Consider the following 21,600-nt stretch of genomic DNA (forward strand, 5'->3'; position numbering starts at 1 on the left):
ATCTAAACTTTTATAGTGATGCACTGATTTTCCACTGAGTATCAATTTCAGAGGATTGGATTTGAATGGATTTGCCAATTTTTCAATCTACTCATAGATATTTTATGTCTATGTCTTTAAATTGTTGACTGATTCATGGTTACGGATGTGCTGAATTTAACACATCTTAAAGCATGTAGTCATTGTGCCTCAAATATTTTGCACATCTTATACCCAACTATCCACCATTCCACATATTCCACATATTCCACATATCTGATTATTCTGCTTTAGTGCTGTTTTCGTACATCTCATCTGACTCATCAGTTTTATCCTAGGTTCAGTTTAGGCTCAAAGCACAAAATCAGCAACAACTGAACGTCCACATTCACACACGCACATATATAACCACACACATATACTGTACACACACACACACACACACACACACACACTCACACATACACACACAGATATACACACACCCACACAAACACACACATATATACCTACACACATATACACACACATATACACACACACATATATACCTACACACATATACATACACACACACACACACACACACACACACATACACACACACACACACACATATATACCTACACACATACACACACACACACACACACACACACACACACACACACACCCCACACATATATACCTACACACATACACACACATACACACACACACATATACACACACCCACACCCACACACACATACACACAAAGGATAATGATCAGGACCATATACTGGTGCTGCGTATCGCAGTAATGTTATCATATCATCATATCACTCAGCCATGATGTTGAGTATTATGATCATCTGTGAATTTGGGGAGTTTTGTAGTAATCATAACAGTTCACCAGTAATATCGTCTTATTTATAATTCATAATCAAATCAAAGTCTGCATCTTCTGGTGTTACTTCTTTAGGTTTAAAAAAAGACAAAAGCGCTGTGTGGATTTAGAGACCTAAACACTGCAGAGCTGCACTGAGTCTAACTGAACCTAATATATGTTTTATCCCAATATGATAATTAGTGTAAACTGTGATGAAAGGTAAATCGTTTACCACAGCATGTGTAAGTGACACACTGGCCTTCGTATACATTAAATTCCGATCATGTTATAGCAAATCAAATAAACACTTTTAGTCCAGCAAAACCCTGGTGATTCGAGTCGTACAGGCGCTCAGTGGTGCTACGTCTAGATGAACAGCAGCGTGCTGTTATAGATGAGTGCATTGTGTTACCGATAAACATAATATGAAAGGAGTTAGAAAAAAAGGTTCGATGGATGATTAAGGTTTCTGTCTTTAAAAAGAAACACAAAGTTTTATAGTATTGTTTCCTTGACAACCGAGGATCCCTTTAAGGCATGGGTTCTCAAACACTTACTGTGTAAGAAACACTGTAATATCTGGCTAGTTATTAAACTCTAATAACAAGGAGATGTTTCTCATTCCTGAACTTCTCTGTGTTGTATTTTTTTGGTCTTCTAAAATTGGTTCATAAATTTCTCATTGCAAAATTTTTTTCTGTGAGATTACCAGCAACATTTCTATCCCGCTCACCTCGAGTCAGCGTCGACTCTGAAACTTTGCAACTTTAAAGAAGGTGTAAGCTCTGCCCACTATATATACTCACTCATATCGTACACACTGTATCGCTGATCGAGATGTGAGGTGATTATGATACGATGACATGAGAAAATGATACGATCAGCGATAATAATGATAACATTACTGTCCTGATCATCGTCAACGTAACATCAACCAGTCGAAAATGACTTGTGAAGTCACCTTATACCACATGGTCGTCTTCCTCAAGTTCTAGATCCATCACATTTAAAAATGTTCAAATTCATCAATAATTAGACAGTTATTATAGAGGAATTTCACATAATGATGATTAGCTTTGGGTTTATGGAGTTTATCCTGAAAATGCTAACAAATATTTTTATGTAATAGCACATAGTGTTTTATTTAAACACTCACCTAAATACATGCATAAACACACACACACACACACACACACACACACACACACACACACACACACACACACACACAAACACACACATAAATACACAGAAATACACATATATGCACACACATACATATAATTACACACCTGAACACACATAAACACACACATAAATACACACCTAAACACACACATAAATATATACATAAACACACACAAACACACACACACACACACACACACACACACATAAAAAAACTCATAAATACATGCATAAACACACACACACACACACACATAAATACATACATAAACACACACACATACAAACACACACCCACACCCATATAAATACACACACAAATATACACATAAACACATGCAAAAACACAGATACAACCATACATGGACACAATAAAATAAACACACATAAACACACATAAACACACATGAACACACACCTCAGCTCGGATGCAGAATTTCTATAGATTTTTGGAGTTTATGCTGAAAAATGCTTATAGATATTGTGTGTAAAAACACATGGTAGGTTTTTATTTATTAGACAATAAGGAAATGAGATTCTGACCAAAGTCTTTCTGGTGTGTGCGTCTGCACAATGAAATTTCACCACTTATGTAAATTCATGCATATTTTATTAGATGAAGCCTAATTTAGGTCAATAAATATGTTATGAAAAAAGTTGCACACAATTTGATTGTGATTGTGTAATCTCTTGATTTAAAAAAAAATGGTGCCATGTTTTAGCTGTAAATCTAAATAAAGCATTTATAACGCAAACATAAACCCGAATCATCCGTAATAAACTAATCAAATGTTAATCCATCCATAATTAATTAAAAGCAAACGTCACCTGTGTATTTTACTGCTTGTTACCATGACGAGTCGTCAGTGTGTTTGATGTGTGTGTGTGTGTGTGTGTGTGTGTGTTTGTGTTTCCACAGAGCATGTGGGCGGAGGTGAGGTGTGTGCAGGGTGCGAGTCGCCCATCGCCGACCGCTTCCTCCTGCGTGTGAACGATCAGTCGTGGCACGAGACGTGTGTGAAGTGTGCTGTGTGTCTGAGCACGCTCAGTGGGACGTGTTACTCCCGGGACCGACTGCTCTACTGCAAACACGACTACGAGAAGTAAGTTGAGAGTCTCAGAGCATATTACACACACACACACACACACACACACACACACACACACACACACACACACGTCTCAGAATGCCTCACACGCACAGACACATACAAACACAAACACACGTCTCAGTACATCTCAAACCACACACACAGACACACACACAAACACACACACAAACACACACACGTCTCAGTACATCTCAAACCACACACACAGACACACACGAACACACACACACGTCTCAGTACGTCTCAAACCACACACACAGACACACACAAACACACACACGTCTCAGTACGTCTCAAACCACACACACAGACACACACAAACACACACACACGTCACAGTACGTCTCCAACCACGCACACAGACACACACAAACACACACACACGTCACAGTACGTCTCCAACCACGCACACAGACACACACAAACACACACACGTCTCAGTACGTCTCAAACCACACACACAGACACACACAAACACACACACGTCACAGTACGTCATAAACCACGCACACAGACACACACCAACATACACACACGTCTCAGTACGTCTCAAACCACACACACAGACACACACAAACACACACACACGTCTCAGAACGCCTCACACGCACAGACACACACAAACACACACACACGTCTCAGTATGTCTCAAACCACACACACATACACACAAACCCACACACGTCTCAGTACGTCTCAAACCACACCCAGATACACACAAACACACACACACGTCTCAGTACGCCTCAAACACACACAAACACACTTACACGTCTCAGTACGCCTCTCACACACATGTCTCAGTACACCTCTCTCACACACACATGTCTCAGTACACCTCTCTCACACACACACGTCTCAGTACACCTCTCACACACACACAAACAAACAAACACACATGTCTCAGTATGTCTCAAACACACACACAAACACACACTTACACGTCTCAGTACACCTCTCACACACACAAGACTCAGTACATCTTACACACACAAACACAGGTCTCAATACGCCTCTTTCTCACACACACACACACACACACACACACACACACACACACACACACACACACACACACACACAAGTCTCAGTACATCTTACACACACACACATCTCAGTACGCCTCTCACACACACGCGTCTTAGTACGCCTCACACACACATACACACGAGTCTCAGTACATCTTACACAGCACACACAGAAACACACACAGTTCCCAGTACATCTTCACACACACACACACACATCTCAGTATACGTCTCTCACCCACACACATACACACACATGTGTCTCAGTACATCTTACACACGTCTCAGTACACCTCTTACACACATACACACAAGTCTCAGTACATCTTACACAAACATGCACACACACACGTCTCAGTATGCCTCTCACACATACACACACATACACACACACGTCTTAGTACGCTCCTCACACACACATGCACATGAGTCTCAGTACATCCTACACACACGAGTCTCAGTACATCTTACACACTCACACGTCTCAGTACATCTTACACACTCACACGTCTCAGTACGCCCCTCACACACACGCATACGAGTCTCAGTACATCTTACACACACACGAGTCTCAGTACATCTTACACACACACACACACACACACACACACACACACACACACACACACACACATCTCTGTACGCCTCTCACACACACACATGAGTCTCAGTACATCTTACACACACACATCTCAGTACGCCTCTCACACACACATGAGTCTCAGTACATCTTACACACTCACACGTCTCAATACGCCCCTCACACACACACCCACGAGTCTCAGTACATCTTACACACACACGAGTCTCAGTACATCTTACACACAAAGACAAACGTCTCGGTACACTTTTACTGAGTACATTCAGTACACACAAACAAGCATACACACAAACACACATACACACATAAGAGTTTCAGTATGCCTCAAACACACACACACACACACACACACACACACACACACACACACACACACACACACACACACACTTCTCAGTACGCCCCCACACACACGCACATGAGTCTCAGTACACCTTACACACACACATCTCAGTATGCCTCACACACACACACACACACACACACACACACACACACACACGAGTCTCAGTACACAGTACACTTTACACACACGAGTCTCAGTACACAGTACACTTTACACACACAGACACACGTCTCAGTACACTTTACACACAAACACGATTTTCAGTTTGCCTCACACACAAACAAGCATACACACAAACACACATACACACTCAAGAGTCTCAGTAGGCCACACACACACACACACACACACACACACACACACACACACACACACACACACACACACACACCTGAGTCTAAGTACACTTCACACACACAAGGGTCTCAGTATGCCTGACATACACACGCACACTAACACACACACACACACACATGTCTTAGAATGTTTCACACACCCTCACCCCCTACACACATAAGTGTCTCAGTATGCCTCACACACACACACACACACACACAAGTCTCAGTACACCATACACACACACACATACGCACACACACATGAACACAGACATTGTTAGTTAGTTAGTTAGTTAGTTAGTTAGTTAGTTAGTTAGTTAGTCAGTCAGTCAGTCAGTTAGTTAGTTAATTAGTTAGTTTCGTTCTTTCTTTCTGTCTCTCTGCCGTTGCTTTCTTGCTGTAAGAACATATGTGCCTGAACCTGCGCTTCATAACTCCGGTGTATCATGTTGTTTTTAATATTCTGACAGAAGGGAGATGAGCCTGTTATGTAGAAGAGGAATGTATCTCAGATAGAAATGAATCTCAGCTGTGTAATATTGCTGTGCTGAAGAGTTGTGGCGTTTGATTAAAGGAAGTTCTGGCGGTGACATCACAGGGGTCAGTGAGATGAAGGACGAACTCACTGGCTGCTATCGCTGTTGTGAAAAGTGTCAGACACTGCGGCCAGCGGAGGCTCTTCCTCCACTAACCCACATCTGGAGCTGTCTCACAGGGAGCTGAGTAAGAGAGAGAGAGAGAGAGAGAGGGAGAGAGAGAGAGAAGGAGAGAGAGAGAGAGAGAGAGAGAGAGAGAGAGAGAGAGAGAGAGAAAGAGAGAGAGGGAGAGAGGGAGAGAGAGAGAGAGAGAGAGAGAGAGAGAGAGAGAGAGAGAGAGAGAGAGAGAGAGAGAGAAGGAGACAGGAGGATTTCAGGCCAAAAAAAGATAGCCCCTCCTTGTACAGCGATATGAAAAAACCTTCCATTCTTTCCTCATGACCTTCACAGAAATGTTATAAAAGAATAGATTTAAAAGCAACAGGATGTTGTTAGACACACAACTTTTAAGACATTTTATTACACACTTTTAATAACTTTTTATACCTTGCTCACAGTCACAGATAAAAACATGTTTCACCTCCAACATCAACATTGATCCAGCCAAAACCCTGAATCTGTTACACTTACAAACACAATCATCACACAGGTGGAAACAAAGCTGCATTTCTGTTTGACATTCATGTTTCGTAAAGAAAAACCTCACAATCATCTACACTCAGTGTCCAACTCAGATAAACACATAGATTACTGTTACTTTCTGTCCTTTACATAACCATCTCTGCAAAAGTGGGCGTGTGATATGCATATGATATGTAAATCATGAGTAGGTGGGCGGGGCTTGTTTCCCCAAAAACTGAACTGATTCACTGATTTGATGTCACAGGACAATTTCATGAGTCATTTCTTTGTCTCATCTTTTCTCCCAATTATTGTATTAATGTTTCTTTTTAGTGACCTTTCTTTCTTTTTCTTTCCTTCTTTCTTTCTTTCTTTCTTTCTTTCTTTCTTTCATTCTTTCTTTCTTTCTTTACCATTTCCATTTTCTCATGTTTTTCTTTTTCTTCCATTCACTCTGAGTCTGAATTCTTTCTTTCTTCAATGACTTTTTCTCATTCTTACCCCTTTTTTCCTTTCTATCTTTCTATCTTTCTTTCTTTCTTTCTTTCCATTTCATTTATCTCACTTTTTTCTTTCTTTCTTTCTTTCTTTCTTTCTTTCTTTCTTTCTTTCTTTCTTTCTTTCTTTCTTTAATCCTTTTTCGTAGTTTAGCATCTTTTTAATGTTTTCACAATTTTAATGTCTGATCTGTTTAAAAGAGTCAGAATCGAAGCATTCGTTTTCAAGTGGAAATGTCTCATCCTCCAGGACAGCACTGATCTGTCTCTCTCAAACTCCCAGGAGATGTTACGTCACACTGACAGATACACAAAATCCCTTCTATCTCATTTTCCTTCAGGACAGAAACATTTACACTTCCTGCTTTCTCATTAACACAGAATATATTTATATCCGCTATAACTTAAGCATTAACAGGAACTTCAACGTTACTGTATACGTGACGCCGTTCCTCAACGATATATGTAACTCTACATGGATCTCAATTCTCAGCTATTTTACTCTTTAATCCATTTAAAAACATTGGCACATTGGCAAACTTTAAGGACTTTAAGTTTAAAAAACTTAAGCAAAATAAAAGAATCAGGACAATACTTATTGTCACGGTTTATTCTCTTGTGTCAGTCGACTACTCAACTTCAAGTGTCCAGTCACTGTACTCCTGGTTGCCATAGTAACAATGAGCAGCGAATCGGTTTTCTTGTTGTTCAAACGAAACATTCTAAAGGAGATGTGGTGTCTAAAATTCAGCAGTGTTTATTGCAGCATATCGTACGAGATAAAGTCTTCACTACTATTAGTCGCTTCACTGGACACGCACACATCTAGTCACCAACGCTCGCTGGCTGTATGTGTGAAGGTAACATACGTGTGCTCCTTAACACGCACAGAGGAAAGCAACCTATCTGCCCTCTTTCGCATACACGAGCTCACAAATGCTATCGATTGGACGATATCACTGTGATTGACAGGGAAGAGAGAGTATGCCCCTCCCACCTTAGGGGGTTTTTTAACACCTGGTCACTTCATGCGTTGTCTGTGATCCGATAGCTCTCCAATGGTAAAAAGACCAGGTCTACATGCCCTCCGAAACGGTTTCGAGACGGATATAAATCCGATCGTTCAAACCTCTTCAGGAGGTGGTCTGGGACGCGTTTCAGATGAAACTGGACAGGTGTAAATGCATGTGGTTGTTCAAGCCACATACGTCAGCGCTAAACTCCTCCCAAACGAAAGTACGTCACTCATAAGTAACTCACGAGTCGTGCATTGTTTTGTTAATCTATTCGAGTAATTTTTTTTAAATTCATTTAAATTCGCTATTCAAATAACAAAAATTAATAGATTTATTGATTTAGTCCAGCATTCCAGGCTTCATCATAATACTGTTACATATATATATATATATGTATATGTGTGTGTGTGTGTGTGTGTGTGTGTGCGTGTGTGTGTGTGTGTGTGTGTGTGTGTGGGGAATGTTCAGTATAAGTTTGTCGTGGTATGTATCCCCAGGCCAGACTTGGCACACTCCTGTGTCGATGACCTTGAGTGGATCAGCAACAGTAACTCCTTTTGTTTCCTGCCGTCTGTCCATCAGCACCTCTCTAAACACACACACACACACACACACACACACACACACACACACACACACACACACACACACACACTCCCACTCTCCATACCCAGCAGGTGTGTTTTCCATATAAAGGCTCCAAGAAAAACTTTTTTTTATCTTTCTTTCTTTCTTTCTTTTTTCTTTCTTTCTATCTATCTATCTTTCTCTCTCATGCTTTTTCCATCTTGTGAAATTTTTCTCACATTCCTCGTGTCTTTCTCATGTGTGGAGAAGAAAGAAAGAATTCATTCATTTTTCTAAATTGTCTTTTATACTTTTTATTTCTTTTATCATTTATTATTCTTTATCTTCTGTAAAACTTTCATTATTGCTTTTTTGACATTTTATCTTTTTCTGCTTTACTTCTTTAATTCTTTTTTAGAGCTTTTTATAGACTAATGCATTTTTTTTCAACCATTCATGTTCATATTTTTAACCACAGTATTTTCTTCAAGAAATTTACATTTAGTTCCTTTTTAAACTGTTATATAAACACACACACACACACACACACACACACACACACACACACACACACACACACACACACACGCACACACGCACACACATATGCTTTGGGTACACACACCTCCCACATACATCAGTTTACACTGTGGCAGTGTGTGTGTGTGTGTGTGTGTGTGTGTGTGTGTGTGTGGGTGGGTGGGTGGGTGGGTCGGTGGGTGTGTGTCACGCTCTTGCTGTTCTCAGTATGCAGCAGTAGTCCTTCACTCGGCCCTTTCTGTACACTCCAGTCCCACATTAATAAAAGCAGAGAGCCCTGGGGCATGACGCCTGAGACCCAGTGCAAAATGAGTCAGAGTGAGGGGCACAGAGCCCCAATTTGCCCCTGCTGTACCCACAGAACCATTACCATCATCAACATCACCAGGTTCTTCAATATCATCATCACAACCACCACCACCATCATCACCACCATCACCATCATCACCATCGTTACCAACATCACCACCCGCACCAGCACCACCACCAGCACCATCATTATCAACATCAACATCACCATCATAATCATTATCATCACCACTATCACCACCATCACCATCATCACCACCATCATCACCATTATCATCACAAGTACCATCATCACCATTATTACCAACATCACCATCATAATCATCATCATCATCACCATCATCACCACCCTCACCAGCACCATCACCATCATCAACATAACCATCATAATCATTATCACCACAATCACCATCCTCACCAGCACCATCACCATCATCATCATCACAACCACCAACATCATTACCCTCATTACCAACATCACCATCATCATCACCACCCTCACCATCATCACCACCATCATAACCACCATCACCACCATCATTACCATCAATACCAACATCACCATCCTCTTTCGTTCTTTCTTTCTTTCTTTCTTTCTTTCTTTCTTTCTTTCTTTCTTTCTTTCTTTCTTTCTCTTACTACCCTTTTTCCTTCAATTCTGTGTTCATTTACTTTTTTCTTTTCATACTTCTTTTCATCCTGCCTTACTTTCTATATTTTCATCATCTTGATCTTTTACTTTTTTGTTTGGTTTTCTCTCCTGAGATATACATTGAGCTCCTGTGAGACCTGTGTGTGTATGTGTGTGTTCTTTAGTCACCCTGGATGTTATAGTGACTATTATATAATACTGTAGTGAGATGAATGGATGAGTGAATAAATGGATGAGTGTTCCAAGTGTATTGAGTGTATTGAGTGTATGAGTGGAAAGTACAGGGGGATGAGAGTAAAATTTTATGAGTGGATAAGTGGATTACTGTATGAGAGTATTAATGGAGGTATGGATGAGTGGAGGAGTGGATGAGAGTATGAGTGGATAAGTGGAGGAGTGGATGAGTGGATAAATAGAGGAGTGGAGGAGTATATAAATAGAGCAGTGGAGGTGTGGAGGAGGGAATGTCATTGTTTTTAGGATTCCACCACAACACACCTCCCCTGCTTGACGTGATCCTACTCGACAGTTATCAGGAGCGCTGTAGCTCATCAAACTTATCCTACAGCCTTAATGCAGTTTACAAGCATGAAAGGAGCGGGGATGTTTTTGGGTTTGTTTGTTTTTTTTTTTCTTTCCTCACATCTATCCTCTTCCTCTCTTCCTCTCTCTGTCTCCAGTGGCTCTCTTTCCATTAGCTCATTCATCACTGTCTGGTTTCTAATAATATTTCTTTGTACCAAACCTCATTGTGAGCTTGTTGAGATTGATAGCAGTCACGACACCAATCAGTTTATCTCTCCGTTTATTGCCCGTTTTCTCTTAATCATCTCCCCACTCAGTGGCTCGGGGTGTCTGGGGGAGTGGGGGGTGGCTGCCTTGATTATGGGAACAATGCTAATTACGCTCTCAGACAAGTCTACTTGCTGTGCTGCAGTTAGAGATCGAACAGGGACTGAACATCTCATGTGTTAACAAACGCCACCTAACATACAGTCTACGTGTTTATGTAGAAAAGATCTAAAAACCTGGCAGGGATTTATATAAAACACTAACTCAGTGACAAGCAGAGCACCAGAGAGCACTGTTAAAGGTTCAGAGGTTGATCGTCTCAAAGGAACCTTTGTGAAGCGAGAACAGAAGAGCAGGAACGCATTTACTTATGAACAAATACCCTCGGGAAGACGAGCGATAAAAAGCCAGCGAGCTAGCTAGGTTATGTAAGTTATGTTTTAGCTATTTGAACAGTAGCTGCGTCTCAATCAGCTCTCTAGCTACGTACCTAGATTGTTGCTCAGTGTACAGTATCAGTGATTCTGGCTTAGTTCTTCAAGCAGGATTGTAGGCTAGTGAATTTTTTTTTTATATTTAAAACATCAAATAAAGATAAAAATCACCATTTGAGAGCTACAACAACGATAACAAGCTTTTTACGTTTTTTTTTACGTTCCCTTTAAAATTGGCTGAAAGTTCAAATCCTCTTTTTTTTTTTTCAATGTTTTTCAGTAAGGGATCAAAGTGAGCATGGATGATGGTCCCCGGTTTTTGAGGCGCATTCTGGGATTTTTTTTAGGTAGAAAATGTTCCAGTTTATTGAAAGGATTTTACGATAGAGAGAAAAAGAGAACAAGCCTTTAAAATGGCCGACGCCATGAGATGCAGACTGAGACAGTAGTTGAACTAACAAGCTATTTATAAATGTTGTTTCCAGGAAGTTTTAGTTTAAACCTTTATTACTGCTACTCATGTTTATTACAGTTATTTTAAGGAATAATAAGCATAAGAAATTGCAGGAAGTGTTGCGGTTTCTCTTAGAGCGATTTCTCCACAACTGAGGGAAAAAAAAGAGGTATCATGAGGAGCATCGATAAAATAAAAAGAAAAAAATCTAAATATAAAATGAAACGCTTCTTTGTGAAATATACAAGGAAATACTCAGCCATATTCAAGCATACATTTCTTCCAGAGGATAAAATTGAAATGAGAATAAAGTCCCGTCTCTCTTACATTTTTTTAAATTCTTTTTTACAAATTTATTTGACACGTTATTTCTTTTTATTACCTTTTTTATTTTTCCATGTTAGCAGACATGTCGGTGCACAAGCAATGCTTTTTATATAACAATGTTAATGTATATCATACATATATCAGCTACACTTTGGTATTTAAAAAAATACCAGAGTATAGATTTTATATCAGAATTAATCCTTTTATCGTTCTAGGTGTTTGCTCTATGGTATTTAATCCAACACAATCCATCTAAAATTTTAAATATTCAGTAATAAGCACATTGCTCAGGTGAGTGATGCAGAGCAGAAGGCCAGGAGGCAGAGTGTCCAGGTCAGGAGAGATCACTGAGAGGTGTCCGGATGACTCGAGGTGTCTCCTGCGATATTGCCGGCGTTTTTGCATAATGCGTGATGAGTTCTCATCATCTCGGCTCCCCCACAACAATTTCATTACAGGCAGCTAATAAATGTTTCATGGCAGAACAAGCTGCTCGCCTCTGCTTTATTAAATCTGAGATAATAAAAGGAGAAAATCGTGAACGGGATGGAAGAGAGGAGGGTGGAGGGTGAAGGGGGGGTAGATATAGAAAACGGCGTAGACATTCTCAAACAGGGCCTCCGTATCTTCTGTTTCTGGGGCAACGGGTCCCCCCTCGCTCCTCTCCCCTCTTCCTCTCGCTCTGCCACGGAGACACAGGAAATGAGAATCTGGCTGACAGGATATTGCGTTCTGGTGGCCTGGGGATTAGCTGCCTTATCCAAACACATACGTGTGCACACACACACACACACACACACATACACGCACACACACAAGGTGCTTACCTCGTACAGACACACCTCTCCATTGTTGTCTTATTTAATCTGTACACCTCCGACTATCTCGCACGCTACATAAACGGCTTTACACGGCTGATTCATCTTGTGTAAACCGTTTGCAGGTTTATAGTATCGCCCGGCCAACATGTTACACATTACACACACTCGAGCGAACAGCCTGTGCCTTCGTCCACTCCGGCGGCCGTCATCTCATCTTAGGATAATCGTATGAACATCAATCAATAGATGCGACCTCTCTATTTTGATGTGATTATCATAAAATCGCAATATGTTTAGGGATTTCTTTTAGGCCATAGAAGATTAAAATGTCCAGGGGGCAAGAAGAGGGAGGGGACAATAGTGCTATAGATCACTCACATCATCATGCCCATAAAGAGCTGGATGTGTCCAGGCCTGATCTTGACAGATAGACAAATAAAATCAGCAACAGAAAAAAAATAAATCAAATACTTACCGTTACTGCTGATGTTATTGATGTTATATTTTATTCATACTTATTATTTAGCATAACAGAAACGTAATTGTCACATGATCTCATTTCATTTTAAACAATACTGAACATGATGTGAAACCTTTAAGTTTCCATGATACTCATCTTGATTGTTGTATTAAAACAAAAAAAATCCAAACAAGATAGAAATGAGATTTGAATTTGCTAATCAAACTGATCCTGGAACGATAAAGTGGGTGTGGTTTAATATTCTAACAAACATGTCATGATTGTCATCATTCTGTACCAGACTGAAGCCAAAATAAACACATTTCTGGTTAAATAAATAAATAAATAAATAAATAAATAAATAAATAAATAAAATTCTCAATAGAACTATCCTTGCTAGGTTAGCTTCCACTTGCTAAGTTTCACATGCTAATTAATCAGTGACAGAAGACTTGCTCATCACTTGGCTTGCTCTTACTAGGCTAGCTTTCACTTGCTTATTATTTTTAGTTGTTTTTTTATGCTAGTTCGCTCAGGCTTCGTAACTTAGCGTTATGAAAAGAATCGTTATACTCGTTACTCATTTCAAACCCAAGGCCACATTGATTCGATCAGCCTTTTGACTGCTTGCACTTACTTACGCAAATGTTACCTGAGTTTAGCCACACCCACTTTACATTAAATGCGGTAAAGGTTCGAAATTCGTTTGAAAAACTTGTTTTTCATTTCCTACTTTGTGCTGCATATTAAGAATCATTCACCTCATTACAAGTCAAACAGGCGTTAAGATTCATTGCTAAATGTACATTTCCATGGATGTGCACATTTACCCAGAGAGTAGTTTTAATAAAAAACAAAAAAATGTCACAGCCAATCGCTGTCCGTTATTCTCTCTGACCTCCTATTTGACAGTGAGAGGAATGATATATACATTTATCACCTACCTGTTGGTGTCTGCATATTATCTTTGAGGATATTTGCGTTTCTGTGTGTGTGTGTGTGTGTGTGTGTGTGTGTGTGTGTGTGTGTGTGTGTGTGTGTGTGTGTGTGTGTGTGCGCGTGTGCGTGTGTGTTAGGGAGTGTAGCAGGCGAGAGTAGTGGGGAATGCTGGGAGATTTTAATAACGCAGAAGCAGTGCACTGAGATTTAATAAAGGGAGATGATGTGATTACTGAACCCTGGCGCTGAGCCACCTTGCTTCACAGCAATATCCGCTCATACACGCGCACACACACACACACACACACACACACACACACACACACACACACACACACACACACACACACACACACATAGACAGACACACACCAATATAAACCATGCAATTATATTTACATGCATGATTTACATATCGATTCTTAATATATACACAAATGCACCAGCACAAAAGAGCTCAATATTTCCAACGGTGCATAAACCTTTCTTCAAGACGTCCTAATGTGTGTACACGCGTGGAGAAGCCACCCACACCAAAACTCATCTCCGATTTTTGTTAAGATTTATCAGAAGGACAATATGTCGGCTCGTGCGCCTACCTCGGTGTCTGGGTAAGTTGAGTTTCGGTCCCTCTTTCCCAGAGGTCATAATGACGGTTAACCCCTTCACTCCTGAGAGATCAAAGCTGTGATGAGTGATTGAACACAACCTGAAACCTCAGGAGTAAAGCACAACGACAGGGTACTTCATTTACTATGATTCCCTTCCCTTTATTCTGTGTTGTTACACTGCATACATCGTCCTATTGTATCGCTGCCAATCAGATATTCTTGAGGTAAGCCAAACAAACAAAGTAGAATCATTCACAAATCGTTAGTTAGGATTTACTGTGACTCTAGGATTTACTGTTGCTTTTTATATGAATGTTATTTGGGTAACAATGACTTAAATGAATGCTATTTAAATAGTTTCGACTATACCAGGTGAATGATACTGGGCTAGTCTAGCTCTTTGACTAATGACTACCTGAATGCTCCTAAAGTACTATTGACTGTTATAGGAATGTTACTTGAGGAGTCTTGACTGTTAAATGAAGCCGGATTAAATACTATTGACTGTTATGTGACTGATACTTGAGTATTAGCTGTATGAATGCTATATGAAAGCTATTGGAGTGTTATTGTTAGTTATATGAATACAATGTATTTGAGTACTAAGTACTATTTGACTGATTTATGAGTACTACTGGCTGCTGTTTGAGTGCTACTCAATGGTGGTGGCTCAAGTTTGAGTTCTGCTGACTGCTATTTAACTACCATTCTTGCCTATTTGAGCATTACTGACTGCTTTGTGAGAATAACTGACTGGTACTTGAATTCTACTGACTGCTGTATGAATGCTATTTGAGTACTACTGACTGCTGTATGAATGCTATTTGAGTATTATTGACTGCTGTATGAAGGCTATTTGAGTACTACTGACTGCTGTATGAAGGCTATTTGAATAATTCTGACTGCTGTATGAAAGTTAAAGACTGCTGTTTAAAAGTTATTTGAGTACTACTGACTGCTGTATGAATGCTATTTGAGTGCTACTAACTTCTATTATACATGTTATTTGAGTACTACTGACTGCTATATGAATGTTATTTGAGTATTACTGACAGCTATATGAATGCTATTTGAGTACTACTGACTGCTGTATGAATGTTATTTGAGTATTACTGACTGCTATATGAATGCTATTTGAGTATTACTGACAGCTATATGAATGCTATCTGAGTACTACTGACAGCTATATGAATGCTATCTGAGTACTACTGCCTGCTGTATGAATGCTATTTGAAAATTACTGACTGCTATATGAATGTTATTTCAGTATTACTGACTGCTGTATGAATGCCATTTGAGTACTATTGACTGCTGTATGAATGCTATTTGAGTCCTACTGACAGCTATATGAATGCTATTTGAGTACTACTGACTGCTGTATGAATGTTATTTGAGTATTACTGACTGCTATATGAATGCTATTTGAGTATTACTGACAGCTATATGAATGCTATCTGAGTACTACTGCCTGTTGTATGAATGCTATTTGAGTACTACTGCCTGCTATATGAATGTTCTTTGAATATTACTGTCTGCTGTATGAATGTTATTTGAGTATTACTGACTGCTAAGTGAATGCTAAATGAATGCTGATGTACTATGAATGCTGAGTACAACTGACGTTTGTTTTATATACACCTCTGAATGCTATTATAGTCATACAAACCTTTATATCAATAATATTTGAATGCTATTAAATCCTCATCACTATTTTACTACCAAAAGATAAAGTATAAATATTCTATATATTTTGGGTATTATTTAAAGCAATATAAATGTTATCTGAGTATTTATTTACTACTGAATGCTATTTAAATTATATGGACTTTTTGAGGAATAGTATTTGAGAGCTATCTAAGTCAATATGACTGATTTTGAGTACTACTGACTGACAATACTACTGCTGCTGAATACAATTTAAGTACTATTATAGTTTTGAATGCTGTGAATACTACTGACTGCTAGATGAATAGTGCTAATTGAGCACTATTTACTACTGAAAACTATTTGAGTTTTTATCCTACTGAATGTTTTTGAGTTTTTCTGAATGCTAAATGAATAACATTTGAAATTATTCACTATCTACTCATACCTCTGAACACTGAGCGGTATTGTCTCCCCAAGGCATTTGGACTACCACTGACTATGTGCATGCTTCTGTTTTTTCAAGTATTGACTGCTTTATGAAGCCTTTACATCTTGAATGGCATCTGCTCCCACAAGACTCTCTGCCTGACAGCAAGACACACGAGGAGATGAAATGTCATTTGTTATCATCATCGTATCTGGTGGCGATGCCCGATTCGTCCGTCCCATCATTCCCAGTCTCCAATGCGCTCATTTGGTTTGGTGATTCTGATCTGTGGATCTGTTGCTCAGGGTGACTGTGAAGAGGGCTCAGTGTCTGTGGTATGGGTGTGTTAAGTAGGTGTAATTTTTGTTGGCGCAATTGGCAGATGGATTGAGACAGATTAGCTGTAGCAGCTGCGTTTCGGACAGGATCATCACATCCACGCAGATCAGACGCCTTTATGTACAGACCTGGCTGCCTCTCCCTTCACCAGATTTAGGGAATAACACCTTCATCTCACTCAGCGAGAGTTCTGGAGAACACACCCGCACGCACACTCTCTCTCTCTCTCACACACACACACACACACACACACACACACACACACACTCACACACACACACACACACAAACGTACACACCCGTTCCTTCTGGTGGCCCTCTGCAATAGAATCTTGTTTGGTTGAAAATGTTTTTCATCTCAGTGCTCTTCATTATATGTTGCTCGCTCAGGTTATTGCCTTTTCTTCTGCAGAATCTCTCACATATAAAAAGAAAAGTTTCTCTTGGGTTTCTTATTACTTTCAGTGTTCATTTCAGTGTTATTTTTTTTTGTGCAAAGTAGTGACAGTGCACATGCCAATGGATGGGATCGTCGAAAGATATAAAGTAAGATCACGTGATTGTAGTTATCACTTATCCTTGGGCATGTGTCTAAATCTGTGGAAGTAGTCACACACACACGCACACACACACACACACACAAACACACAAACACACACGAATGCATATGCCTGTCGATGCAATTGAACGTATTTAGGTGTTCCCTGTGCATTGTGTTTGTTTGTGTAAGCATATGTGTGTGTGTGTGTGTGCAGGATGTGTACGAACGAAAGAGCAAGAGAAATGCTCTGTTTATTTGAGTGTGTGGAAAAAAGAGAGAGGAGAGATTAACCCCATGCTATTCTCAATCCTCGTTTATGAGTTTATAGCGTCTGTCTGGGCATCGCACTGTTTAAACAACAATCTAATTAATCCTGTCTTTATTAGTTTCACCGAGCTGAGCTGCACTGGGAGAGAGGGAGGGAGCGAGGAGGGAGGACGGGGCAATTCTGCCAGAAAATACTAACAAAAGGAGGGAGGGCACGGACAGGAAAAGAATGAGGGATTTATGAAGAATTTAAGCACGAATGAAATGCACTTTTAAATAAGAACTGACTTTTATGAGGTGAAAGGTAAAAAAAAAAAAAGGTGAAGATTATCAAAGTAGGGGTCCTTGATATATAAAGTGTAAATTGGATGTTGATGGTTTCTTGAACTAAAGCTTGCTAAATTAATTATTAACTTGTCTTCAAGCAGTTTTAATAAAAACTATGCTAAATAAAGAATATAATAAAAGCCAAATCTATCAAAGATTGTTATCACCCTGAAGTATGACACCACATCCTCTGTCCAAGGATTTTATTCCTTTAATATCAGTTTAAAAGCAGTTTTGTGTAATCCAAACTAAGAACACTTTTATTTATGTATTTTATTTATATATTTTTAAATGCATCTTTTTTACATTTCATCTAAACTCCTGTTAACAACTGAAACTGGAGTCTCCTTCTTAAAAAAAGCAAAATAAAAGTCTTCTCATTATATCCACAATTACATATTGCTTTCCAATCTGTTTATGTGAAGTACATTGTTTGTGTACATTGTTACTATAGAAGTGATACTGTATTAGAGCGAGAGCATTCAATACAAACCATGCTGCTGGTATGGAAAATTACTCGACACCTTCGGACCAATCAGAATCGAGAATCAAACACTTCTCTGAAGTAATTGCTGTCACTCTAAATGCTTTCTGCCGATTGTCTTTTTAGGAATAACGATCTCTTTGTAACAATTGTATATGTTTGCCTAAGTTATGTTCAGAAAATAAGTCTGTGCTGTCATTATACACGGTTCAGTGATGTTTTTCTCAACACTTGAATGTGTGTCTTGATGCAAAAGTTGTGAAAATTAATGAGACATATTAATGTGTGTGAACATGTCCTTATTTGTTTATTTACCAGCTTTAGAATATGTAGAGCAGCTTCAATACACAACTCCAGGTTAAATAAATTCATACATAATGGTTATAGTGCCTCAGTGTATCTTACTGATAAGTGCTGCCCCCTAGTGTCTAAACTAAAACACTGCACAGACTCTACATTTCCGTGTATACAAGACAATCGTGTGTCATTTATCAGATATGTGATATATCGTTATAATTATTGATCATAGATGCTTGTAAAAAGAGGCTGAAAACATAGACAGTGTTCTTGTATATCATTTTCGGAGATGTTCTGTATTTCTTTTCTTTTTTTAAATCAAGATCATGATGAGATCTTGAACCGAACTGAATTCATTCCTCTTATATATATTTGCATATATACATATATTTACATATATACATGTATATAACGATTCTTCTCTGTTAGCTTACATGATCAGTATCCTGCGTAGCTAACTAGCTATTTTCCTACTTGATTGCTTGTTTGTGTTTAATAAGTTCTTTTTCAACGTTCGAATATTCTTGTTTTTCCATAATGAGGTCATTGTTTTTGCCTTGTTACAAGATTTTCTGCTAAATTGTAGTTTTAAAGTTTTATTTGCCTTGCTAATCTGACGGCTGTTTACGTTAGCTGATGTTGGCTCGCTATTAGCCAAGCAATTGTTTGTTTGTTTATTTATTTATTTATCTAGTGCTTTTTTAGGGAACAAAAATGAATAAAGAAGAATTAAGAGGTCTAGCTGACTTTGTGTTAACTATTATATTGTGTAAACAAGGAGAAACTAAAAAAAGTTACAGTAGAAAACATTAGGGTTTGTTATTGAAATGTAAAGTGTTGTGAAATATATGAAAGATTTTTTTTGTTTGTTTGTTTGTTTTTGTTTCTTTTGAATATTCATCAAACACCTTGTAATGTCTAGTTTGTGTTTGTTTGTGTGTGCACGCGCGCCTGTAGGTTGTTTGTGCGGAAATGTAGCGCATGCCTGCAGGTGATTGGTCGCTCGGAGCTGATCATGCGCGTGCTGGGGCAGGTGTATCACCTGGGCTGCTTCAGCTGCTGTGAGTGCGAGCGCCGGCTCCAGAGAGGTGATGAGTTTGTGCTGAAGGAAGGTCAGCTGCTGTGCCGTGGAGATTATGAGAAGGAGAGAGAGATGCTCGCTGCTATCAGCCCCGCCCCCACCGAGTCAGGTGAAAACAGTAACCTTTTACAGCAAGCCAGGAACCTTTTCAGGAACTCTGGAACACTAGATTTAGACTAGAGTCATTTTAGAACCTTGTACCTAAATGAAAGTCATTTCAAAGCTTAGTAGCTTTTATAGTGACGAATATCAGATGGGTGCTGATATCAGCTGATACCCAGTGTTTAGGTGTCAGAAAAGAAAAACTGATATTTTACAATTCCAAAAAAAACACGCTTCTTTACATTTATCTCCCTCGTATACAGTGAAGAGCGAGGATGAGGAAGGTGGAAGCAGCTCCATGGGAGGAAAAGCTGGAGAGGACAGTAAAGAGCACAAGCGATCCAAGCGGCCACGCACTATCTTAACCACGCAGCAGCGTCGTGCCTTCAAGGCGTCCTTCGAGGTGTCCTCCAAACCCTGCAGAAAGGTATACAATCAGCCCATCATCTTTAAACTTACACGCATTTATTTTAAATCATTAACATCATATGTTCATCCTGCAGGTGAGAGAGACCTTAGCAGCTGAAACTGGCCTCACGGTCCGAGTCGTCCAGGTCTGGTTCCAAAACCAGAGAGCAAAGGTAAAGCTAAAAAAAATCATCTCTTTGTATTTGTAGAATGAATCCTTTTTGCAGTCGTGTAGGTTTTGATTGTGGTTCTGGTTGCGTGTTCAGATGAAGAAAATCGCTCGCAGGCAGCAGCAACAGCAACAGCAGCAGCAGGAGCAGGAGCAGATCGGCGGGAGCAGGAGGGGTCCGAGCAGAGGAGGACGACTGAGTAACGACGACAGCGAGGGTGAGACGTTATATTCGATTGGTCTGGTTGAGTGAGTTAGCTAACGTTACTCAGAGACTTTGTGCTTACATTATATTTATTAAGGAACATAATAACAGGCAGCGCTCTTATGGGATATAATCAGCAGCACGGTGGTGTGATGCATCCTGACATGAAGCAGAGTTACTTCTTACCCCCTATTCCAATAAACTTGGAGTCATTTATTTCTCTTACACAACAGCAATTTCACAGCAAGGTTGACGTTACGTTAACTC

At 39.5% G+C, this 21,600-nt stretch overlaps 1 protein-coding gene across 1 annotated transcript in view; it reads left to right on the forward strand.

Annotated features, from left to right (window-relative positions):
* lmx1al (LIM homeobox transcription factor 1, alpha-like) overlaps positions 1 to 21,600 on the forward strand; it is a 29,775-nt gene that overhangs the window by 5,249 nt on the left and 2,926 nt on the right. The window contains exons 3-7 of the mRNA XM_027155079.2: positions 2,958 to 3,141; positions 20,326 to 20,558; positions 20,815 to 20,978; positions 21,055 to 21,132; positions 21,226 to 21,346. Of these exons, the coding sequence (XP_027010880.1) occupies positions 2,958 to 3,141; positions 20,326 to 20,558; positions 20,815 to 20,978; positions 21,055 to 21,132; positions 21,226 to 21,346 (780 nt within the window). The remainder of the gene's footprint in view (positions 1 to 2,957; positions 3,142 to 20,325; positions 20,559 to 20,814; positions 20,979 to 21,054; positions 21,133 to 21,225; positions 21,347 to 21,600) is intronic.

Source organism: Tachysurus fulvidraco, chromosome 24 (genome assembly GCF_022655615.1).
Source record: "Tachysurus fulvidraco isolate hzauxx_2018 chromosome 24, HZAU_PFXX_2.0, whole genome shotgun sequence".
In the NCBI taxonomy this organism is placed as follows: Eukaryota; Metazoa; Chordata; class Actinopteri; order Siluriformes; family Bagridae; genus Tachysurus; species Tachysurus fulvidraco.